This window comes from Lissotriton vulgaris, chromosome 3_1 (assembly GCF_964263255.1).
Source record: "Lissotriton vulgaris chromosome 3_1, aLisVul1.2, whole genome shotgun sequence".
NCBI classification, from domain to species: domain Eukaryota; kingdom Metazoa; phylum Chordata; class Amphibia; order Caudata; family Salamandridae; genus Lissotriton; species Lissotriton vulgaris.
The window spans coordinates 722370309-722396672 of record NC_141689.1 but is presented as its reverse complement, the minus strand read 5'-3'; the positions used below and the strand labels follow the sequence as shown (position 1 = coordinate 722396672).

Genomic DNA, 26364 nt, shown 5'->3' with positions numbered 1-26364 from the left:
CAGCCACCTGGAGCAGTACTGCCAACTCTGCTCCAGACAGCTGCTTCATCTCCTCATCTAATGAGGAAACTATTCTATCACTCAAAGAATTATTTATTCGATCAGATCCTGACCATAAAAGCACGAAGTAAAAAAGACAATACATAATAACATTCATAAAATACACATTTTGAATTCATTAAAAAGGTTACAGAAAGGTCTTTCATGAAGGCATGTACTTCTAAAAAGTTAACAATTACAATTTTTGAAGCATATTTTTTCCTCAGTTTCTAAGCAGCAAGTATATAATTTAAGACAGAGAAACAGATTGTTGGGTTAGACAAACATTGTAGAAAATCTCACCTTTTTGATATGACATTAACTTCATATTACTTAACATGGGCCATAAGAACCCTCCGTTGAGGCATACTTTCTGGCCACCCAGCTCTAATGGGTATCAAGCTGGACAGCAGGCCGGGCGCTATGGGAACTGATCACAACCGCCAGGCAGATTCAGACCCGAACCATAAACCGTATGCTGCTGCCAGGGGCAACACCACTTCAGAACAAGCCTCTCCAGGTGTCAATGAAGCGCATACATAGGATGAACCGCACTGCACCCATGTACTCCCGCATCCTACCGCTAGTAGGATTCCCTAGAGGTCGGGCACACTACACGGAGCGAATACTCCACACATGGACAGAGCACTCAGAGTTGATCGGGCACCATAACTATAAGCATAGGACTATAATAAAATGAGCTGAGCAACTAGGAAGTTAATGAGCTATTTAACTTTGTGCATTACAGAGAATGGTTTCTTTACATTTATTACATAAAGCCTTAACACACCAGTGGTACGAGGTAGTAAGGGGGAGGGAGGGAGGGGGAAGAACTGGTTTGTTTACTACTGATGCGATTGTCTATCAGCTACAAATGATGTGTCTTGATTACGGGCCACATATAGCCAAACGACTGCAAGAGGATAGTTACTCGAAGGAGAAGAACGGAGACATAGCCTCTTATAGATGGAACTGTAACCACTCCACATAGACAACTGGATACAATCTGTTTTTTGTTATTTGAAAATGTAATAATATTTATATATTTTTAAATGGACAGAGCACTCATTTACAGAAGTAGGCACACCATCTCAATGGACAACTGAAGACATTTGCAACATTGGCGGCTGATATGGGCCTCCCAAGAGGACAATTCCTTTTGAACCAGCAACTGCTCAAAGACTGTCGTAGAATGTGGCACACAAACAACACAGAACCCCCCCACACACCTGGTAATTCACGTACTGTTACAGATGGGCCCGGGACGATACCTTATCACTTGGATATACAAAGCGATACGGGCCCTTAACTCACCCACCCTTGCGCCCCTCTGAGTGAAGTGGGAAACTGAACTCCAAAGACTGCCCCAGGACAAAGAACGGGCTTGTGCCCTTGAGTTCCCCAAAAAAAAGTGTCCCACAACTACTGCTTCAAATACATACAATTGCATATTCTACCTCACCCCCGAGAAGCTTCAGCTTCAGCAATATTACCCAGATGGGTCCTTTATGTGCCCTACATGCCCAGAACCCAGCGCCTCTTTAAACACGTTTTGGGACTGCCCAGCACCCCGCATCTATTGGGCCATAATCCATGCCGCCCTCCTTGCAGTCACGGGGCTTCCAGACATACACACATGGGAGGCCTGCACACAGGGCACTAGTAAACGCCGCAAGAATATGAAACTTGAGACATGCTTTATGTCCCTGTTGCTCCTTCTGGTCAAGCGGTGCATAGCAATGCATTGGAAGGCGCCGGGGGGGTCCTCCACTAGCGGCATGGGTGGGGGCAGTCAAAAAGTGTTGCGCAGCGGAGGAAGGGGTACTTCGATCGTAAGAGGTCAAGGGAACCCGCAAGTATCCTATATCTATGCCATGGGCTATGCTACTCCACTCCTTCGTGCAGAAAACATCAGATGCACCGGAGTCCCAGGCTACCCGCTCCGCCGTAGCAAAGGCACACCCTGCGGCAACTCAAGGTAGTCCCCAGATAGAACAGACGCTCGATGAGCAAGGCTAAAGGCCGAGAATGGACAATACACGTATTACCCTTCATGCGACAATCCAGGGTCCCCCCGCGCAACCTGAGACCTAGCCAAAATGTAGTAATTAGGCGGCCCCTACCAAGTGGCGTAATATGAGACACAGTGTATCCCAGTTATGTCTAGCTACTTTGTTCCAGTTTACATCATTAATTGGCACGTATCACCAAATTTAGCGTAGGGCTGGAAATGAGAGCGAAGCTCAAGTCCCAGTACAGCTCACAGATTACCTTGCATGGACACAGAAACAACCTCATCAATCTATCCGCATCAGCATTCCCAATTCCAGAATTGGTCAGGGGGGGGCGCAAAATACAAAGTCATTCTATTCCATGGCAAGATGTAAAATGGATGAAAAATACATTGTAATCGATATTAATCCTATTGTACTGTACTTGTTCAAAAATGCCAATAAAAATGATTTTATTTAAAAAAAACACGGTGCATAAGTAACTGATTAGTATAGTACAATGCAGTGTGCAAAAAAGCATAACGTGTGATGGGGATTGAGGAGACAGCATCACATGGGCACCATGGAAGCTTAGCAAACACAGATCCTGACCTGGGAAATGCTACTGAAAAATGGACCATGTTCGGTTGTAACCATGGGAGATACAATCTATGCTCAGCATTGGTTATCAAGTTACGGTATGGTTCCATCCCCATGGAAGTAGAGATAGACACCTACTTTACTACTGTGGCCATATTAAGAACCTTAGCAATTCTAACCTTCTCCCTATGCTCCAGGAACTTTACTTTTACCAACGCCTTTGACCTGGAGTTAAGGTACTGGACAATCAAGGATATTGCTCAAACCTCAGTTGGAAAAGATCTTTTTCACATATGTCCAACCAGGGGATGTCAGTCATATGGCTAGAATTCATACAGTCCAGTATTACCTTTCCCGAAAATGTAGACTCAGGAGTAGACTAAAGTTTCAGCCACAGTATTAGAGGGGCCAATCAAACATGGTCCTCCAAGTAACCAAAGCCAAGTTTCTGATGAGAAATAAAACAAGGCGTGGTTTGGGTGGCGGCTAGAAGTCTACACAAAAAAAAATTTGCAGTCTGAAATTACCCAAACATGCATATCGCCTTACACCGGCTCCATATGTTCCTGAAAAGATGAATTTACTTTTATAAAGTTTAGACATCTCTCTTAGGAGCTTATGACCTTTTGTACAAATCTACAAATTGATTCACATGAAGCCACCATCTTCTGTTATCAACACAGTTAAACTGTCCCAAATCAAGTTTGCATCCAAAAAAATGCACAAATAATTAGAAATAGATTCTTTAGTAATCGTAGTTGTCTCGATAAAAAAATACTTTTAGTTCTTGTATTCTTTGGCCCACAAGTCATTATAAAAGATTTACCATGGTTAATCTTCAAATTTAGCTTCACAGTTAAATTATTATAAGCCTCTCAAAGTGCCTGCAATCCATTTGCTATGCGTGTGATAACAACTGCATCATCTGCGTATAAAAGTACAGGGACCACGCAGGGCCTATCTTTACGACAACCTTAACACCAGATGTTAAAACAAGCACATGCAGTGCAATAGGTCTCGCATTTCCGAGAGTTTCAGTATTGGCATTGTCAATGATAATGCCTTTTATTTATGCGTTTATAAACTTGCAAGAGGAGTTTACCCACCGCTTGCAGGTTTCTAAACACATAAATAAAAAGCATTATCATTTACAAGGCCAATAGATCAAACTCTCGCAAATGCAAGACCTATTGCACTGCAAGTGCTTGTTCTACCTGGAGACTGAGCTGCCTCAGTGTCTGTAAGGTTTATCGCATCTGAGGTGCCTAAGGCAGCTTGTGAGTTTATTGCAGCCGGCGCCCTTTGCTGTTGTTGTGATGGAGACCACAGATGCTGCGGTAGCCTCGAGTCAGCACAATGCGGCTGGGAGAGGAAACTCCAGACTCTATAATGTGCTGCCAGCGAAGTAAAACTTTTTCACTCTTGCGTACTATATAAAGGTCTCATATGGAAAGATTTTACACAGAGGGTGGCTTTGCGATCAAAGGGCCACTGTCTGTGCACTCTGTGCTTTCCACCCCAAACATATCACTGCACCAGCAGGAGCACAATTAAACAGAATAAACCAGCCCAACGTAGCAATCGCATACCATGGCATTATGGGTATGCAAATGAGCCCAGGAATAGCTTCTTTCCCCACATTGCAGTATGCGACGTGTAAGAAAGGAAGCCAACATTACAACTGTAGTGGGAAAAATGACAATTTTGCAGCGAATGTCGCTTTCATTCAAAGACAGTTAAGTAAGTCTCAGCACACTTCAGCATGTAAACAAATAGAAACCTTTTTTTCGCTATTTCTTTGCATGCTGAAAGCGGCTGCCTGCCATTTTTTCGTTTTCATTACTTTTGTTACAATCGCATCACCCGCGCAGGTGCATCAAAAGTAAATTTATAGAAACTTCTTTTCTCTATTTCTTTACTTTTGATTCAATTGGGGCACCTATGTGGTTGATGCAATTGTAACAAAAGTTACGGAAATGAAAAGAAATAGTGGGCGGCCGCTTTCAGCAGAGACTGGGAGCAAGAGAAGGAGCCTGGCGCTGGGAGTTCGGACAGTTGGGCAGAGGGTGACCTGTAGCTCCGCGGTGGGGTGCGGCCGCAACCGGGGTTTGGACCAGGTGCCGCCTTGTGTACCATGCAGTGTCCCGCAGGTAGGATTTAGAGCCTTTCCTTGGCGCCCCCGCTGCGCACTACCTTTTGAAGACGCCGAGAGTGGTTGAAAATGATTATTCGCGGGGCCAAAAAAATAAATAAATAAACCGGGCGCAGCGTCCTTAAACGTGCACATTACCTGTCCGGGCGTGTGTACATCTCCTGTCCCCCTTCGGAAGCTAAATCGACAACAATAGAGCAGCGCATGTGCTGAGTCGCTAGTCGAGACCTAAAAATACTTGAGGGCATGTATATAAAATAAGAAAGGTGCCAAAAAGCAACCCTGCCCTACCCTTTTTGTAACTAAGCTCCGGCGGTGAACTCCGCTCTGTTCGCCGAGTTTTCTGCACTTCTTGGAGCACACGAAGTTCCATTAAGCTCCTCTCCACATAGTGGAGCATAGTTTGTTTTTTTTTCGCTCGCGCTCCCCAACCTCAAGTTGGCGAGCTTGAGCGAGAAAAATCTACCACCCGGCGAAATTTCTCAACAAGGGCGGTCGGATTTCTCAATGCTGGCAGTCACGACCCCTCACGTTCAGAAACCTTCTGTTTGCGTTGAGAAAGTTGCTGCCCGAGTAGAAAATCTACTCTAGTGGCAGAAAAGAAGCAGCATCCTCTTGTGCTGGGTGTGGTGCCATTCGCATTGATTTCCCATCGCATGACAGACACCCGTCTCTGAAAATCAACACGAACAGTCATCCCCAAGTGCTGAACTCTGCGTAGAGCAGCAGCATTTTTTTGGTCAATTTGCAGAGTTCCGTATAGCGTAACCCCGCCTAGGCGCACTTGTAACCTTAATGTGGTTCGTACAGTCACTATTTTGAGTATAATGGACTTCTGTGGAGGTATTCAGTCACTCAAAGGGAACCTTCTACCTGCTGGTAGAGGCTAAACCATCATGTATCATTGTCATATGTTTTAGCTAAAATATGAACTCTAGCAGGTGCCATGTAGCAGCAACCACAATAAAAAAACAACACCCAAAAAAATACCTTGTATAACAATGCAGTCCCATGGCTTTCTCGTAACATGAGATAGTCCACACTGGCAGCAATTTTCATGCAATGAATAAAGTGCAGATGATGTACTTCATTTCACAGGACCACCAACTTATGTCCATGTACACAACAGCTGGCCAGCTAAGCGCCAGAATAACCCCCCATGGACGATTAGATGCTAAGAAAATCCTCTTAACATAAGTAGTGGTGAGTTTGCTACCATTTTTGTCCAACTTCCCCTCTCCCAGCACCCAAAAGAAATAATTAATCAGTTGCACCTGGCAGTTTGGAGATTGGATGGTTGGGGGTCCCAAGGCAGGTATGTTCAACAGAAGTGGCTTTATATATTCAGTAATCAGGGATTTCCTCAATACTACATCAGCTTGATTCAGGGAAAGTTATCGCTTTGAATGTCAGAACTAATGTGAATTAGTACTTGTTGTAATACTGGTGTTGTATACTTTTGTAACTATAACAAGAGATTCTATTTGCTCTTAGTGCTGTTAAGGATATTAAGGAATGTTGACAGGGGAGACCTGAAGGTGGCTATCCTGGGAGAAACTGTACTTGCTATGGCGGTCTACACTAAACACAAATAAAAGATTACTGTCAGGTCGGTGCCTGGATGTCCGTATATGATGTGGCAAAGAGTTGCCCAGCTACTGCCTAATACTACCTAAAATGGTAACTCACTTATTTGAAATCAGATGTACAGCCCGTGAACAAAGTTAAAGGAGTGAGCATTTCCCCTGATGTTTCAGGACACTATAATGCCACTAGACGGTAGGAGCTAATAATCAATCAATGAAGACATTTGTTAAGCGTGCTACATACCCGTGAAGGTCTCAAGGCGCTGGGGAGGGGGTGCTGCTACTGATCGAAGAGCCAGGTCTTGAGAAGTCTTCTGAAGGTGTCTTCATCTATACATTGAAGAAGTCTTCTGAAGCAATTCATTAAAGACATGCAGTCACCCAAATGTGCTGGACGAAGCTCATTTCCAGACTACTTATAGGTTTTCGGCATGTAGTAAAAGTATAGGAGTTCAATTAGACCACCCTGGTTCCTTTATTGTAAATAGGTTTCCTAATTTAAACACTTCCAATTCTCAGGCTTACCTTCGTCAAGATACATGCCTGGTAAAACATACCATCTCAGTCAGTCGCACTCTCTTGAAGTATTTTCAGACCTATTATGAAGCCTTGCCCAAGCTGCTTGGCCTTGAGAAAACCAAAGTGACTCACACTTTGAATAGGATACGGGTTAAATTGAGTGGATATTAACGTAGTAGACCAAAAGCCATTACATTAGCTCAACCAATACATTGTACCGGAAAGAAGAGTTTGTTCTTGATTATCAAAAAGGCAAATCTGTTGAAATGGATCCCTAATTTACAAGCAACTTTAGACTACAAAAAAAACACAAAAAATATATGCAGCACTTATCTTGTAAAACAAAACACTATTTTCTGTGATTCAGATGTGTGCGACGACTACTAAGTGTGTCTTTCTTAAATATCTTTGATGTTGTAGATTTGAATCAGATTTGTATTTGTGTGCCAAGACTTCATATCAAAACTTGCATCTTAATCCCTATTTTATACTTCATGAATATTTCCGAGCTTTTATTTGGAGAGTAATGATAGGGTATCTAGCAGAGTAGTCAACTAGTCGAAGAAACTCTTCAAAGTTAAACCTGCATCTTAATTAGGCTAACAAGCTATTCATTCACCCTGTTCTGAAGGTGGACCACGATTGTTATCTTCAAACTGACAGAAGCATTTGCATATCTGGAATGTTGTATAAGAAAGTCTGTATTCTCACAGTTGCCTGAAATTTCCTGGGATAACCTATTTTATTTTTTGTCTTGATTGCGACGATAACTGAGGATTGCTAAAGTGCTTGTCTTCCTCTACTATGACTTTATACGAAGGACTTTGCAGTATACCTTCTTTTAAATACCTGTTGTTATTGGTGTGCTACGTATTCCCCCTTGTGATTTTCGGTAGCCTTCAATAAAATCACAACAATAAGAAATATCTGCTTTCTACGGAAGACCTTCTCTTTTTTTTTTAAAGCACGAAGGCTGTGTTTGCACTTTTAAAAAAAAAAAAATAGGCGGACACGTGCACAGAGACCACGACTGATAGAACTTCCGGCAGCAATAGGACCAAGAGTTTATTTTCCGTGATTTCGAAGATACCAAGTTTTGCCAAAGCGCAATAACTTTGCGTCAAAATAAACTATTGAATTTTAAGCACATCGCGTTGCAGTTTTCAACCCGATAACTAAGCAGTTGATAGGCGTATCTACTGCCGCTTATCGCTGCTTAAAATCATGCCCAGCCAGGGTAGAAAGAAAACAATGTCCTGCGGAATACTGGGTTGGAGGCTGGGCTGACCCTGCTCCCCGAGGGCACAGTCCACAATGCCGCAGATCACAGGCAGTTATGGGGGAGGGACAAATGGGAGTAAGAAGGCTGAGGGCCAATTTGGCACGAAAAATGTTTGAGTTCTTACCCATGCCAGGCGCACCCAACTCTCCCTCCCCAAGGTGCCCGGGTACTCACAGGGATCTCTGCCATGGCCAGCATCATCTCTTCCATCAACTCGTCTTCTTCCTCCATAGCCGCTCCCACGGGTGCAGGCGCTCACACGCCCCGGCAGCAGGGATTCCGTGGGCGGGGCTTGAGGCGGGGAGGAGCGGCCACGCGCCGGGACTCACGCGATTCTTGTGATGTGGCGGTTGGGGTCCGAGCGGCTGTCACGATAGAATCCGCCACTTGATGGGATGGGGGCGGAACCGCTGTACACTCACCCCCGGCCCGAGCGGTTGAAATCCCTGCCCTCAGTGCCGGATCCGCGGGAAGGCAGAGGGGGGTCTACTGCGTCACAGCCAAACCAACTGCACAATGTGCTGACACAGGGAGTGTGTAGCCCAACTAATGCCCGCGTACAGCCAGCATCGACGGGCTGGTAGACGGTTGGTGACCGGGGCTAGCTTATAGGAGGCGCCAAGCTTCTAATGAGCGGAAGATCGTCTGCTACAGGTGCCCAACCATAGACGCTTCACTTATCCAGGCTCAAGAGGACGCGTGCAGGTGTGGTTCTTCGCTTGCTAGCTCTTACGTTGCTCTGAGACCACCCCTCCCCCGGGGATGCTAACTAACCTTCGATTAATGAGGAAATATGTGACTGTATTTTGGGGATATTAAATACTTTAAGTACTGGGAAGAGAAATAATATGTATTTGGGTTTGCTATTTGAAGAGGACGTTAGCACGTTTCACAGGGAGTATCTGGACTTATTACATTTACACAATTCAAGCAAGGAGAATAGGTAGATGCATATGACTTGACTGTGTGATGTCGCTTAGACACGTCTTTCTGTTATGTAGACTGCTTTGATACAGATATAGTGCTTCTACTGTGGTTTTCAACACTATTGATGAACCAGGAGAGGTGTTAATCCTTTAAGTAGTTTGTTGCTCCACAACTGGACTTGGTCAATATCGAAAATTAATATCAAATAACAAATCCGAATTAGACGTAAAGTACATTAGGCTTTGCAGTTAAGACTGAAAAGAATTAAAATGGAAACCATGAAGGTTTATTAAAAGTGTAAAGGCATTGCAGAAAGAAAATTGACAATGAGTCAGTTAATTATTTGTCAGATAAAGAATTTAGTTTAGAATAAAATGCAAATCATAAAATAGCAAAATGGAATGCAATGCAGCTCATTTAATAGGTCATAAATCAGACACGTCAGCACTGCCCCACAGACATTTACAGTACAGTTCTATCCACAATGCTTCTGTGACATCTTTTGGTTAATACAAATTCTTTTTCGAATCAACGTTAAGTTCCCATGAAAATTACATCGGGGTCCCAAATTGAAGCCCTGAGAAAGCATTCAGTTTGCTAAGTCGGCAAGAGAAGGAAGCTTGGGAAATAAGTATCAAGTTGTGTAAGAGAGAATGAAAGTGTTTAAAATATTGCATACAAAATATTTTTTCTATGCTGGATGCATAGTGTGTAAAGGACAGAAAGATGGCTGGGCAGGAATAGCATGGGTACAACAAAAGTTTTGAAATTGAGGCCTAAATTATTTATGTTAAAGTAAACCGTTTCTCAGTAAAATATCTTTCATTCTTGAAGTTAATCTCTGTGTTAATACAGATGTGCATTGTAATTAAACGCGCTACACCAAGCTCACTCTAATGCAGAGGTCTTCAATCTGTGGGGCACGATCCCCCAGAGGAGCTGTGGATGCCTGGGAAGGGGGGCGCACATTTCCCAGCTTCACTTATGCATATACAATGCAATGGGTCTCGCATCTGCGAATTTTGGAGCTATTGGCACTGTAAATGGCAATGTCTTAAAAAAAAATTAAGCCATTATTTACAATACTAAAAGCAACACATATTGTATTGCGCGATGTCTGTGAAGACTGCACAGCGCTCATTAAAGTAAAAAAAAAAAAAAGTGAGGTGCGTACATGCAGCATGCTTTAGTTCACCCTATGGCTGCTTCACTGTACAAAACAGCATGGTAAAATTGGTACTTTACAGTTGTATATAAGCTGCCCCGCGTACAAGAACTACGCTCAACATTTAAAATCTGACCACACTTTAAGCACTGTAACTAAACAAAAAAAAACTCCCCCGTTCTAAATTACCTGTCCATTCTCTAAGAACTGCCTCAGCATAACGGGACCATTCATGCCATATGTATAGTGTACTGTGAATAAGAACTCTCTGCTTCCTAGGAGAATTGCTCTGCCACATAAAATCTTTCACTGCAGAACTGCATTCACCATATAAGAACTGGAATCTCAATATAAATGTTCCTGCTACAGAACAACATTCCCATATAAGATCGGACTGGCCATGTTAACAGTCACCCTGCCCTAAATTAAGACCCTAGTCCGGCTTGAAAGAAGGCTGGCTGCAGCATAATTATGTCGTTGATCCATTGACGGTGGCGATCTCTGCGCACTCTCCTTGCTGTGGAATAACTCTGCCCTGTGTGAGAAGAAAAGAGACAACTTCTCAGATTTACTGTGAACCAGCCTATGAATCACAAATTTGCTAGCATTCGCGACAAGAATTTGCAATTCTATTAAGGACACGGAGGCGAGGATTATGCTTCTCAATCTTTACTAGAAGCTCACAGCAGCCAATGAAAATGCTTGCTTTTCATTCAAATAACGTTAAACACTACATATCCCATCATGTCTCACATATAGGCACGCCCCCCTAGTCCATAAGAGGCCTCTGCCTGTCACCATCTTCCTCTTTCTTTCCGGCGAACAGCTCCAACAACAACTTGGAAAACTTTGTAACTCTTCCAACGGGAAGGATCAACATCCTCAGGCGAAATATCCTGGCATTCTCCGACCTTCAGTCGCTCTTTTTATCAGAACCTGGAAGAAAGGATATGAGACCGTAACCACCATAACCACTGGGTGGGCAAGTATGTGTGTATGTGTATATATATATATATATATATATATATATATATATATATATATATATATACACACACACACACATACCGGGTGGGATAATCCTCGCCTCCGTGTCCTTAATAGAATTGCAAATTCTTGTCGCGAATGCTAGCAAATTTGTGATTCTATGTCAGGACCGGAGGCTTCTGATTATGCTTGTTTAACGCTTATTAAAAACTACAGAGGTAATATCCCCCACCGGCTTATAATAAAATGTCTTGAAGGTCGATTCTGACGACCAGTCTGCACTACGCATGATATCGTGAATGCTGGAACCCAACATGAATGACTTCGATGCCATGGCACCCCTGGCAGAGTGTGCACCAAAAATGGTGATGTCAATGCCGGCTGCTTTCATAACATAACGAAGCCATCTGGCAATGGTGGCCGCAGCCACTGCTTTGAAAGGCTTTTGCAAGGCGATCAAAAGCTGCGAACAGCCCTGAGGCCTAATAGCCGCTGTACATTCCTCATAAGTCTTTAGACATTGAACCACACATAACTTTTCATTCTCCTGAAATGCATTATAAGAAACCTGAGTAGATAATGTCTTAGTGCGTCTAACAATCTGAAAAGAAACTCCTTCCGGAGTAAATACTCTACCTGTTAGCTCCAGCGCGCGTACATCCGACGACCTCCTGCAAGCCGAAAGGCAAAGCAACATGGCTAGTTTGGCTGACAATTGCTTTCTGGATAGAAGGGAATTCGCTGGCCATTTGTCAAAGAGGTCCAAAACCAGAGTATTTTGGTTTAGGAGGATTCTCCACCCTAATGCCTTTAAGTAATTTACACACGACAGGGTGCATACCTATTGGCATCCCATCCAGCTGGACATGGCCCGCTGAAATGGCAGATCTGAAGTTGTTGACCGATCTATAGGCCAAACCCTCTGATGCCTTATCCGTCAGGAAATTCAGCACATGGGGTAAGTCGGCCCCCACGGGATCCAGGTGTCGTTCCACGCACCAATCCACCCAACCTTTCCAGGCCGAGGAGTACCTTTTCCTCGTGGAAGGTGCTCAGGCCTGCTTGATGAAATCTGCAGCCCTGCTCGAAATCCCTGGCACTTGCCACTGTTGCCTGAAAGCCTCCAGGCCATCAGCTGAAGTCTGCCCTCCATTATCAGAGGGTGCCTCTCCTGATGAGGGCCCAGCAACAGCGTCGTCGACTCCGGGAGGAGTCTGGGTAGGTCGCAGCTCCACTGCATCAGCTTGGGGAACCAAGATTGCGACGTCCACCAAGGCGTCACCATGACCACCTCTGCCCTTTGCCTGATCACTTGCGACATTGCTCTGGGGATCAGCAAGAAGGGGGGAAAGGCATACTGCACCCCCTGCGACCAGTCCTGGAGAAACGCGTCCGTCGCTTGCGCCAACGGATCCGGCCTCCAACTGAAGAAGCAAGGAATTTGGAACGTCAGTCTCGACGCGAATAAATCCGTCGCGAATGGACCCCAAATCTCCTGCAGCCACTGGAATATTCTCAGGAGCAACTTCCAGTCGCTGTAGTCCCTGAGGTATCTCGAGTTCCAATCCGCTACTTGATTGGACTGACCCGGAAGATATTCCGCAATTACTGATATCTGATTGCGAAGGCAGTAATGCCAAAAGTCCTTGGCTATCTGCACAAGCATGGACGACCTCGTGCCGCCCAACTTGTTGATGTATCTCACTGCCGACACATTGTCCAGACGCAGGAAGATACAACAGGATGTCTGCTTCGGGGACAACGTTCTCACAGCGAACGACCCCGCGAGCAGTTCCAGACAGTTGATATGAAGGGAAAGCTCCTCCGGGGACCATCTCCCTCCTGTGGAGATGTCTCCACAACGCGTGCCCCAGCCCCAACGGCTGGCGTCGGACTCTATCGTGATTTCTGGGAGGGAGCCGAAGATCGCTCGTCCGTTCCAGGCGTCGACGTGTCCCAACCACCATTGCAACTCTGTCCTCACTTCTTGCATGAGGGGAATGCTGTCTGAATATGAGAGACCCTTCTGAAGATGCCTGATCTTCAACTGCTGCAGAGCCCTGTAATGTAACGGGCCCGGGAATATCGCTTGGACCGAAGAAGCCAGAATTCCTACCATTCTTGCCAGTGCTCTGAGGGAGACTGTCTGACTGTTCAGCAGCTTCCTGATTTCTTTCTTTAGATCCTTTAGTTTGTCCTTCGGAAGGCATAGCTGAGCTATAACCGAGTTCACTGTGAAACCTAGGAAATCTATCACTTGCGTGGGAACCATGACCGACTTCTTGGAGTTTATCACAAAACCCAGATCCTGCAAAATAGTCGTGGTCAACTGAAGGTGCCGCAATAGAGTTTGCTGGCACTGATCCACTATTAGGATATCGTCTAGGTATATGATGAGGCGTATGCCCCTCTCTCTGAGGTACGCCACTACAGGCTTCATCACCTTGGTGAAGCGCCAAGGAGCCGAGGAGAGCCCGAAAGGCAGAACCAAATATTCGTACCATTTGTTTCTCCACCTGAACTGCAGAAATCTGCGATGCGGGGGAAAGATCGGAATAGAGAGATACGCATCCTTCAGGTCCAGCCGGACCATCCAATCGCCAACCTGCAGAAGATCAGTCAACAGATGGATGCCCTCCATCTTGAAATGATTGTACGTCAGAAACTGATTGAAGTCCCTGAGATTCAACACCAGTCTGTTTCCGCCCCCTTTTTTCTGTATAACAAAAATATTGCTGCTGAAACCTTGAGGACTTGGTGCTATTGCGTGTTTCTGCATCAAGGTTGCGATCTCCTCGTCTATAAAACTGGTCTCTAGTTGGGAAAAACGGAGAGCTGTTGGTACGCCTGACTGAACAGGACGCGAGTAAAACTCCAAGTGAAAACCCTGAACCGTCTGCAAGACCCAAGTGTCTTGTGTAAGTTCTCTCCACCGCCCCAGGCAGTGTTGTGTCTGACCCCCCAAAGGAAGAAGAGAAATATCTGCAAGTCTCACCCGAGTTCTGCTGGTGCTTGAAGTTCCCCCTGCCATTGCCGGATTGGTACCGGTTCTTGCTGAACCTCCTACGGGAGGGATAGAAGGTTCCCCCACGGGTGGAGTCATAATCATTCCTGCACCTTGCGAAGTCGCCTCTATGGGAGCCTGGAGGACCTCCTCGGCCTGACGAGCGACCCCCGCCTCGTCCGGCCCTATTAAAAACACCCTGGTTCAATGCGCGCTTGATGCCCGATTAGGCCTTGTCTAATGCTGTAAAGGTACACACGTATTTGGAGACGTCTTTGACGAACTTGTCACCAAACAATTGGCCCTCTGCGTCCGCAAGCTCTGTTAGGTTGTAATCCATCTTCATAAGCAACGACTTCCTTCTCTCCACCGAGATAGCACAATTTGCGTTGCCCAACAAGCAGATGGCCCGTTGGGTCCATCCGGCCAACACATCAGGGTCTACGGGGGTCGAGGCCTCCTTGGCCGCCAAGGCCATCTTCAAAATTTTTGCCAAGGGGCCGATGGCATCCAGCATCTTGTCCTGACACCCCTTCCAAGCCCTGTCTAAACCGCTTTTAGGAGCCTTCGTGAACATCTTTAAAAAGGTTAGAAGGCTGGGGTCTATCTCTGGCGTTTCCGCCACTCGATTAGGGATGTCGGGTCTAGGGCATTCTGACCTCAATCGATTCCTCACTTCCCTGGGGAACCCCTTGCGTAAGTTCTCGTGAATGTAAGCCGTCACTGCCGTAGGCGGCACCCAATCTTGCGACCTGGGATGCATTATCTCCGAAGGGTCAAAGGTAAAAGGGGTATGAGCAGGCGCAAGGCTATTGGCCTCCGCTGATTTAGCCTTTTTTGGAGGATTGCGATCTTCTGAAGTGTCCGTATCAGTATCTGTGTTGGTACCAGTGTCTGTCTGTGTCAGTATCATGGACCCTACGCTTAGCTGTGGCTTTGCCTCCTGCGTATGATCGGTCCGCCATATCCGGTAAGGTAGCTAAGGCCTGAGTATGAGGCCAAGTGGCAGTCACCTGAAGGTTGACCCGAGGCCGAAGCCTCCGTTTTCTTTTTCTGTGGTTTGATGAAGCCATGTCTTTTGGCGAAACCCTCGAGTTGTCGTCTTATAGGACGAAGGGCTGAAGCAAGGGCTTGCTGCACCGTCTGTGGGACCGTAGTCTCCATAGCCCTATTAACGGAGGACTGGACTGAAGCGTCCAAGGCACTAACCAGGTTGTCCTCCAAGGCAGCCGTCTGCCTGGTCTCAAAGTTCTCCTCCTCATTATATTCCTCATTATACTGTTCTTCTGACATCTTGATATAATTTGGAATAATCCCACTAGAGGCTGCTGACACCGAGGGTCAGGCACAAGGAGGGTCAAGGTGGCGGGGGGCGGGGGGGGGGGGTCAGCCCACACAGCACACTGAAACACTACAACCTTCAACCCCCTCAGCAAAGCTTTAGTCAATAGGGGTCAGGGACCCAGGCCACCACCAAATTCCAGAGCGTGTGCACACTCAAAACCGGCCTTATTGGTATTTTGCAGCCTCTCCAGGCGGTTCACGAGGCAGAGGGACACCTTGCTAAACTCTCCGTGAAAAAAGCGCAACTGAAACTAATTTGGGGATCGCGCCGCGACGTGCAGCCCAAACGCGACTGAATCCTACCAGAAAGGAGCCCAAATTCAGCGCGTTTGGACGCACGCCGCGGCCGAGAGCCACCCGGCCTGAATCCCCGTCAGCAGCCACAAGGAAAAGCCAGCTGCGCATGCGCAAGAAGCGCCGACACTGAGTGGGACACACCGGGATAAACAAGGGCTCAATGTAAACAAAGGCGTCCGTCTGCCTCCGGTCAGCGACCGAAGCTACCTTCGCGCCGCGAGGCGCATCTCCAAGCCACTAAGAGGAAACAAGGAAATGAACGGCGGGCGCCGAGGCCACCCGCCGGTGCACCGCTACTCCCAATAACAAACCGGGTAATTGACTTTACAGAAAATACAACCCACAGTCCATCCTGGACCGACAAACCCAGTTTGAAACAATGTTAAATAACAATAATCACAACAAATATAACCATAAGACTGAACATCAGAGGGAGTAAACGAAGGTGCACTTAGCTCTGTGAGCAGCAAAGAAAGAGGAAGATGGCGGCAGGCAGAGGCCTCTTATGGACTAGGGGGGCCTGCCTATATGTGAGACATGATGGGATATGTAGTGTTTAACGTTATTTGATTGAAAAGCAAGCATTTTCATTGGCTGCTGTGAGCTTCTAGTAAAGATCGAGAAGCATAATCAGAAGCCTCCGGTCCTGACATAGAATCCGAAACGTGCACCAGCGTGTGATTTATGGATCGATTTAAGCATTTGCAATGAAATTGGTCTTGCATTTGCGAAAGTTAGAGCTATTGGCATTGTAAAGTACAGTGTTTTATGTATGTTTTGGGCATTTAACGCGTGTTCTGTAACAAAGTACTGGCAAAGCCAGTAGGTCGGGCTTATCACTTACAGTGCCTTGATGTTTCCATCCATGCTCTAGCTCATTCATCTGTACATTTAATTCTCCCTGCTCATCCATGCAGTCAGTCAATGATACATGTTTTACATATAAGTAAAAGTGCGTGACTGCGTCCATGCACCTTACCAAAGAGAATGATTGCTGACTTTGTGAAAAGAGAATTCTTCTACAATCTGTTCTGAGCTATTTATACGCTCCAAAATGCTGTTAAGCATTTGTAGTCCTGATTAAAAATATAGGCATTTTTATAGTAACAAAGAATGCTCTGATTATTTGGCTTAGATGAATTATGAGGTCACTGTGGTAACTAGTGTACCCCTTACATGGATAGGAGACGCTGCCCAGACCTGAATTGACATCCGCAGCCACAAACAAATGAGCAGAGCTTCAAATATGCTTTACAGAAACAAAAAATGCACGTTGTGCTTGTAGTCTTAGTAGCACAACTCTAGATTGCAAATTACAGAATGCAATGAAAGACATAAGTTGTGCCTTATTTGGCAACTTCACCTCTATTGTAGTAAATTCAGCCCTGTAAAGCTGCCAGGGTGCTTACTGCTGGATGGAGTCCATATTAAATAAAACATAAATAGGTACAGATGAACACTGAGCTTGCTGGCACAAGGAGTCAATCAACTGCCATCTCCTGTGTTTGCACTGGAAAATCACATTATTAACAAAAGGTAAACCCAAAACTATGAATCCCACAATGTAGTGTTCTTGGCCCAAAAAATGGACCTGGGTAAATGGAAATTTTTATTTATTTCGTTTCCCACTTAGCATATCTTCCTTACAAGCAAAGTTCATGATAAGATTAGCAAGAGAGTTCGGAGCAGCCTGACGCTGGAGATACCACTGTTTATCTAGATATATGTATTTTCTAATTTACCTTCCAGCCATTGCAGCATTGTGTTTTCTAAAACAACTGACTGACATAGAAAGGAAAAGATACACCTTCCTCCGCTATCTGGGCTTGTGGCTGCAGTGTCTGGTTAGTGGGATTGTTCTTTTTATACACCTCAGCCATTCCTGCCTGTGTGAGGAATGGAGCGATTACGGAAACTTTCTTAGTTACGCCGATACCTCACAAGGAAATAAAGTGCTTCGGATTGTTTATTTGCTCTAGAAAGAATAACAGTTGTGTATTACTGTGATTGGAAGAATCGGTAAACTGTGTTAAAAATGTATAGCACCTCAAATGTAAACAATGAACATCTGAAGTTATTTTAACATAGTTTGTATGTAGACAACTGAAAGACCAACACATACAACAAAACTGAAAAGGCTGGTCCTAAATAGGTTCCTTATCAGATAGATATACACATGCAAATTAGAATTGAAAAACAACACTTTGAAAAGGCAATTAATATTGGGAGAGGTTTCACAAGTGGCAGAAATTACAAGGGTGAAAGATTGCAATGTGGCTCTGGGACAAATGACCACAGGCGAGACGGCAAAGTAGAGTGCTAGAGTGAGTTTAGAAGAAAGAAAACAAGAAGCTGCGACCTCGGAGGGTTGTTGTGGGTTGTCAGAGGGGTGAAGTGGTGTGAAGGAGGGCACTGGGAGATTAACATCGGCACTGCGAGCGTGGAAAATGAGGCATACGCAGCTTTTTCAGTGTACAAGAGCATTTGCCAATACAAAAGCAGCACACATTTGAGTTGCTAACTGCTGGTATCAGCACAGACCCTCCAACATTAACTGCTGCATTTGAGCAGTAAACATGCAGCCTCTCTGCACCTCCCCTCAGTCGCTTACCTTGCCGATCTCCCAGGCAGGCTAGAGCTTCACAAATTCAATCCCCTTCTGCCAGTATTGACAACTGAAACTCCATGCTGAAAGTTAACTGAAAAAAAGTGTGGCCACGTGGGAGGGGTTGTGTTGGGAACGACACTGGAAGATTAGAAGCGGCACACACAGAGGGCGCCAAAACTAACCAGCACAGGAGACCCCACCTGCAGCCCACCACCTTTTAATTAAACTGAGCAGGGTGGGACACTCATGACTGGCACATACAGGAGGGTTGTAACACCCACAGCCAACGGGCGCCTTAAGAGCATGGATTCCACTCCTATTGATAGCGCAGAGCACACTGGAGAAGCGCCGCTCCCCCTGCCGGTTAAAAGTCCCGGGCCGGCATCCATGCCTAATGCGAAATACCGCACACGGCAGAGTAATCCCGCTCTGGGCAAAGGGATGAACGGGCCCCCCAGCGTGTACCTGGGCAACATCAGTGAAGTTTCAAAAGCCGTAAACGAAAACGAGGACTTTCATTAAATACACCCCAAACGCTTTGTACTTAATGGAACATGTCTCCGCCTTTTCCGGGTGCACTCAGAGCGCTCGATTATTATACAAACTTGTGGATATTACGCACATCCAGCATCTATAAACAAGGACGGAAATAATATGGCATTCTAGGCTGAGACAGTGCACCACTAAGGAGTGTGATGGAGAATGGTGAAAGCAAAGAGCACTGGCAACGCTAATCGGTCTCGCTCGTTTGTATTGTTGAGACCAGGTGGCAGAGGAAACAAGACGTGCAGCCGCCATTCTTTAATATGTTAATTAAAATAAAATGCAGGGCACAGAACACACTCACTCTGGGACAAAGGGGCCGTCCACAGCACTCCCCCTGTGCTGAGAGGAAGGACCCAGGGCACGTCCCAGAGCTGAGGCAAGCCACCGCCCCCGCCTTTCGTAAAACAAGCGATGAACTAATTAGAAACAGATGGCCCCCTAACGATAACTAAGTGCTTCACTGCAGCCGTGAAGCAGACTATCTAGTCCGGATGGGCCGGACGAAAAAGGGGAAAGGGTCGCAACCAAAAAGGCTCAGTTCCTATCGAAGGCCAGCGTTTTACATAACCGATGACACCAGCTAATGAAATTCAGGGGTGGAGCTTCAAGTCCCCTTCTGAAAAATCCTCATCCACAATATATCTCGCCAGAGCGTGGAGCGCTGCAACGCCAGGCGAGACCTAAAAACGTTTGATTTTGTTTTGGAAAAAGACAGCAGTCCTGCAACTGCTAATTTAGATCCTTATCAGCTGAAGTTTCAACAATTGAGTGATTTGTGGTGTGAAAAGCTATTGTGCCAGGGTGCCTGCTTGCCTGAATGGAGTGCAAATGTGCCTTTCAGTTAATCAGCAAGTGTAACGAGGGCTTGGGGCAGGTTTTGGCTTAAATTGTTCAAATCACTCCAAGCTTTGTGATGATAAAGATTTGTTTTTTCGAGTGGTAGTGCAAAGAGTTAAAAACGGGGCTGTGAAGTGCTTGCTTTTAATTTTAACTGCATTTTACACAGCCCATAGTACCCCTAAAGAGATGTTGATGGGACATTTATGTAAAGATTGAATTCGTTGGGTCCTAGTTACACATAGCCCTCTGTAGTGCATTAACTAATAAAGGTTTCATAATGTACTAAAGTGCTTTTCCCACTGATTAACAACTTTTTGAACATATTTTTAATTCCGCTGCCCATTATTTTATATGGAGATACCTGATGGTGAAAGACCTACAAAATGTACAGATTATTTTGGGGATTATTTATGAGCGGATTGCATCGCCAGGGCATCACTTTTATTGACTCTCCGGCGGTGCAAGCATCTCAACTATACCTATGAGGCAGTGTAAAATCACCCTGCATGGCCTCACAGATATGGAGTAAGACATAGCAGCACAAGTCACTGCATTGGCTTTGCAACACCCATGGATTTTGATGCTGCCCCATATTTACAAAATCAAGTAAACCTGAGGCAGCTTCAACGAGCCTTTACAATGCAATGGTCTTGTCTTTGTTAAAGTTAGAGCTATTGGCATTGCTCATGACATTATTTTTGTTTTTAAAACATAAATAAATGGCACTGTCATTTACAATGCCAATAGCTTAATCTCTTGCAAATGCGAGACCTATTGCATTTGCACCCACACACACAGCCCAAGACACACAGAGCCCAACACACACACACACACACAGAGCCGCACACACGGAGAGCCGCACACACACACACACACAGAGCCCAACACACACACACACACAGCCCAACACACACACACACACAGCCCAACACACACACACACACACACACAGAGCTCTCTGCCCAGTATCGCCCCAGGGAACGGAGGCAAGAAAAACAAGTTTAGCCATCGAATATAGCAATCAGCAACAAAAGATGACCAGTCAAGCTCTGGGAGGGGCCTTCCATGGCCTATAGCCATTCCCCCTTGCAGGTGAAAAAGCATCGACTAGACTGACTTGAAACTGACACGTGTCACTATGGCCGAGCAACCCAGTGCCTTGCTCCATCTACACCAACGGTGGAAGATTATAAATGGAGGAATCTGTCTCGCATTATTAAGGTTTTTATGTTTTCAGCGCTCTCTTGAGAGAACAAACTTGGCCAGTGGCCTCAACATCCCTCAATAGTTCTGATTTAAGATTGCGAGGTCTCCAAATCTCACAGACTTGGCAGAAGGGGAAGCCGTCGGCTATATGTAGGCTATTACACGATTTGGACGATGCCAGCCATAGTGTTCACACACGCTCACTAGGATACTTTATTAAATAGATTAGAATTAAACTAGCATGGTCAGCAAGTTAAGGCTGTGTTCAGTGGGGGGTGGTGCATAGCAGTCGGAGTCTGTAAATATACCAAGTTGGTTACAATGTTTTACTGTAGAACCTTGACGCGCTGAGTGCACAGTTCAATAACCATATTGCTCGTTCCGCGTCAATATTCAACCACGCGCAGCAGAGCCTTTCTCAACCCCCACAAAAAAACTGTAGGAACCTGGCTACCAGCCAAGAATCGCCGCCAGACCGTACAAATGTATTACACGCCTGGTACCTTTCGCCTTCACTTCCTTTAATGGGCCGTACCCTTGTTGAATCACGCGCCCCACACTTAACTTTTCTTACGGACTCAACTTGTGGGTAACTTTCAGTCCCTTCTTCTTCTCTTCGGCCTCGGAGAAGCCAGAGAGAAAGAAAATAATGGACCCCGCGACGAGTGCAGCAGCAACAAGCAGCTTCATGTTCTTTGCCAAGGCCGGCCGCATCAACCAGGACTCACAGGTGCTGCCGGGAATAAAAGGTACTCAAACGAGAGCCGGAAGTGACGTGCACGGAATTGGCCAGCCGGTACCATAGAGTCGGATTCGGGGGTGCATAGCATTTTGTCTGATACTTTCCGTGATGCAAGACGAAGGAACAAGTTACGAAGAAGCAAATATGCCATATTTTAAATGTGTACAGAGGCAACGAATAGTGCGTAACACTCTTTCTAATATGTTCTTAAAAAAGATACCCCCGCCGTGGCAATAGAATAGCCGACCTCCGAACCTCTTGACAGTAAATGTACGCCCACCTCCCCTCGATGTGTAGCCCCGTCCTTTTTAGACTGGGTGGCGTGTTTTTCCGGAAGACGTCACAGAGAGAAAGGACAGGAAAAACAGGTCCCCCAATCCAAAACGGACGGGGCTTAAAGTAACATACAAAGCTCTTCTCCAATGGCTGGCCGCCGTTTAGGAGGCCAGCCAATGGAGAAGAGCTGGCTCGTTTACCTCTGTACTGAAAAACATAACATTTCTCCTCGTTCTTTTCTCTTTCCATGTGTGCTGCGTTCTGCAGCTCAGATAGAGGAATAGGCCTCTCAGGATTGTTTTTGTGAAGGAATGTGCCCCTTCCTGTACAAAAACAATCCTGCCTATGTTAGTGATATGCAGCAATTTGTGCGCCAACGCAAGGGAAAATGACAGTAAAGCATTGTATTTCATAAATACAGTGCCTTCCAGCCCTTTCACATCAGCATAGGGCAGCGTAGCAAGAAGATTCTCAGCACTGCCCTACGCCAATTACTCATAAATGAGGCCCTTTGTTTTTAGCTACACCCCCACGCTCACTATTATTATTATTATTATTATTATTATTATGTTTCTTATATAGCGCCAGAATCGACCCCCGAAGGGGTATCTCTGCGCTTGCCTTGGGAACCCGTCCTGGCTTTTCCCTGTGAGATAGCCCCTACAGGGCATCCCCAAGGTGAAAGCCAGGCATCCCGCCGCGGGGGGGCCGTTGTGGAGATTAAGCAAGCATTATGCCCAGAGTTGCAGAGTGTGAACCCATGATTAGGTCAGGCACCGAAGCGAGAATTATCGAGTCCATGGACATTTGAGCTCAAGACCCTGCCGCGTCGGGAATCGAATCCTGGTCCCGGGTCTGACCTCTGCTTCAGGGTCTGCCTGCTCTAACCAGTGAGCCACACTTCTCCACTCACCTTTGGTTTGCTAAACACAAGTTTAATATTATTTCCCCACCGTAAAAATGGTTTGCTGTGGCAATTTGGGGCGTTTATGGTTGTTGACAGTTATCGAGGATGAAGAGTACCAGGTTCTAGAAGGGGGTCCTTATACCTAAAAAAGTTTGATAAAGGGGTCTCGACATCAAAAACTTTGAAGACCTCTGCTCTAATGTTTTTTGGAATGATTGCAACATTACTTCACCTTTAGATCAAACATGGTTCATTTCAAAATAGTCTTTTCTTTTTTCTTCTGGTCATAGCTGACATCTTCGCAGTACTCCCTCGATTCAATGGCAGGACCGAAGGCTAGAATTATGCTCTGCTTTCCTTATTTTCCAGAACCAGCAGTAATCAAAATTAATACAAAAGAACTATCTTTCCCATGGAACCTTTGGAAAGGTGAACAATTGAGGTGAACCAATAGGCAGCGTCAGGCATCCTGAAAGGCACGGGGATCCTGGGATACGTCCTCTTTCTTTTCCTGCTCCACCAGCAGTTAAGTCAATGTTCTTCTATGTTCCTTCTCTTTGTTAATGCATATTGACTCATGGCTGTATGTTAATGTTTTTATTGTTCTTCTGAAGTGGCAAGTTCGGCGCAGCTTTCAGCCAGCGGGAGCGTTCTCATCACTCCATTCGGCGCATGTCACATAGCAGGCATTGCGGTAGCGGCGGAGGCCACTAGAGGGCGCATGTGTTGTGCAAGCTGCGTCTCATTGCTCTGCGGGGAGGCGAGTTCTTTCCTGTGAGAATCATTCCTGTCAGTAACGCACTCCTGCCGAGCAGCACCTCCTGAAAGCCAGACGCCCATGTTTCAGGGGTCTGTAGTTAAATTCTAGAACAGCCTCTACCCCTGTTTCAAAACGGATCTGTATTACCCTGTGTTTGTCCTACAGTATAGCTCTAACCTGTAATAAGCTTGACACTCGTTTTTTCACAGGTCTGCCATACCTTATTTTGGCTGTCACATTAGGGCCCAGCCCAGGCGTAATTTTAACCCCTAAACCAGTAGTGAGTTGGCCCCAGGGGCCTTAGCCCCCTTATTCCCCCGCTTCACACCCAAAATCTCAGGGCTTCAAAACTGCCAAAACCCTAGGTTTGCCAAAATATTTAGGACAGAGTGCCAATAGCAGCTAAGCCTTGATTCTATCATGGAGGGGGATTATGTTGAAGAAGAATCCCTGCAGGTCCTTACTCTGGACGACGAGTTTTGTGAGGCTATGGATGGCTCCATCCACCAGGCAGTCGCGGCGGCCATGGGTCCCTTTGAGAGACGCCTCATGCAATTAGAGTATTCCTATGCAGTCGCCCCCTCCTCAAAGGACCATCTTCCCCCTCTCACTCGTCCTCCAAAACGCAAACCGGTGTTGGCTGTTAATCTAGGCACCTTTGAACACCTTAAGAGGGCCTTTCTTGCACGCCTATTCCTTTAACACTCAGGAGTGTTGGAGGAGGTTGCTCCCTCATCCTTGCATTACAGGGGGATGATGACGGTGAGGATTTCCCCCACTGAATCCACTGAGGCAGCGGCCCCCGTCCCGGTGCCCAGCTACGGGGGGTGTGGACCCTCCCACGGACATGTTGGTCCCGGAGAACCTTCTTCACCCTCACTCCATGGAGTGGATTCCGGCTGATAAGGTCGCTCAGTTTGTGACAAGCCGTCATAGAAAACCTCTGTAGAAAGAGGTCGGGACCTGCCTGAAGGCGGAATGCCCACGACCCGCCCTTGCCGCTAAGGTGGCATTCACTCCTGAGATTTACTCTAGGATGGCCACTTTCCTTTAAAAGTATATCCGTGTCCCTAAAAAAGGGATAGATAGGTCCTGTAAGGCTTGCCTGGACAAGCTCCTGGACGTATGTGGACCCCTTACTAAGATCTCAGACCTTGTGGAGGAAACTAAGGCATTCCCAGAGTTGGTGTCTGGCTGGGTCCGGCGTGTCATTGTGTTTCTGGGCAACGCTAACTGTGCCCTCTCAGCTGAGAGGAGACGCTCACTTCTGCTGAAGGTGGACCCCAAGCTTGGGGATCTTACTTCCTCTGACTCTGGTGCTGTGGCTGACGGGGGACACTTTGGAGAACCCTTTGTTAAGGAACTCACTACATCCAAAGGTTTTCGTCGGGCCGGTCGTGGCAGGGGGCACTCAGCCGGTTTTGCCTACACCAAAGCCCCTTTCAGAGGCTTCAGGAAAATGCAGGAGTAGCCCAAACAGTATAACCTCAGATTCATGGGTTTTGCGGACCATCCGGGGATTCCACATAGAGTTTTATGGGAACTCGGCGCAGGAATTCTGTCCCGTGTCCTAGAGTTTCCAAAGCCCAGTCAGCCCTGATAGACCGGGAAGTACAGGCTATGTTACGCAAAGGGGCTAGCTTTAGTTCCTCCCTCCACCCAAGGGGTTTTCTAAGCAACATTTCTTTGGTGGACCAAACCGATGGAGGTCAGCGCCCGGTTATCAACCAATTGCTGTTGGTGTACTGCCATTTCTAAATGGAGGGGATCCACCTGCTGCGCAACTTCCTGCGCCCGAACTACTGGATGGTGCACCTAGACATAAAGGACACTTACCTGGCGGTTCTGATTTGTTTCTCCGCACCACCGGTTTCTAGAGTTTCAGTAGAAAGGGCAGGTTTACAAGTTCACCACCCTCCCTTTCAGTCTGTCTTCCGCACCTTGATGCTTAACCAAGGTGCTCAAACCCATGATAGAGTACCTCAGAGTTCGGAGCTTCCACCTCATCATATACCGTGACCATCTCCTTTTTTTTGGCTCTGTCCCCATCGCTGCGCTGTTAACAAGCCAACTGCAGACAACTGTGGCTTTGTTGCACAGCCATGGCTTCATTATCAACACAAAGAAGTCCCTCCTCACACCGCAAAGACAAACAACGTTCCTGGGGTTTGTCATAGACTCCGTCAGCAAAACTCTTGAGTTTACCATCCAGAAAGCTTTCGAAGATCCGTTGGGATCTCAGGAGGGCCCTGCCCAGGACTACCATTAACCTCCAGCAGGTCACCAGAATAATGGGCCTCCTTTCGTCCTCTCTACTCAGTTTCTTCTCCCACCATAGCAAGATGGATCAGATGGGTCATGCAGGAGGCAGGTTGATATGTCGCACTTCGGTGCACACTCGGTCCGAGGAGCACTGGCCTCCAAAGCCCTTTCCCTCGTGGCTCGCCTCGAGGATATAATTAATGCCGCAAACTGGTCCTCGGATTCCACGTTCAAGAGATTCTATTTCAAACCAGTTGTGGATATGGCCTCCCTGGTTGTTGACAAGCTTTGAAAAAGCATAATCCTCGCCTACGGTCCTGCCAT

At 46.3% G+C, this 26364-nt stretch overlaps 1 protein-coding gene across 2 annotated transcripts in view; it reads right to left on the bottom strand.

The window, feature by feature from the left end:
* Window positions 1-26364, bottom strand: part of TRIM36 (tripartite motif containing 36) — a 589030-nt gene that overhangs the window by 364586 nt on the left and 198080 nt on the right. Inside the window, exon 1 of one of the 2 annotated variants that reach the window (XM_086961041.1) lies at window positions 8344-8848. The exons of the other annotated variant lie outside the window; for it this stretch is intronic. Within the exon in view, the coding sequence (XP_086817167.1) occupies window positions 8344-8400 (57 nt within the window). The 5' untranslated portion in view covers window positions 8401-8848. Of the gene's footprint in view, window positions 1-8343; window positions 8849-26364 lie in introns of those variants that run through there. 2 annotated transcript variants of the gene reach the window in all.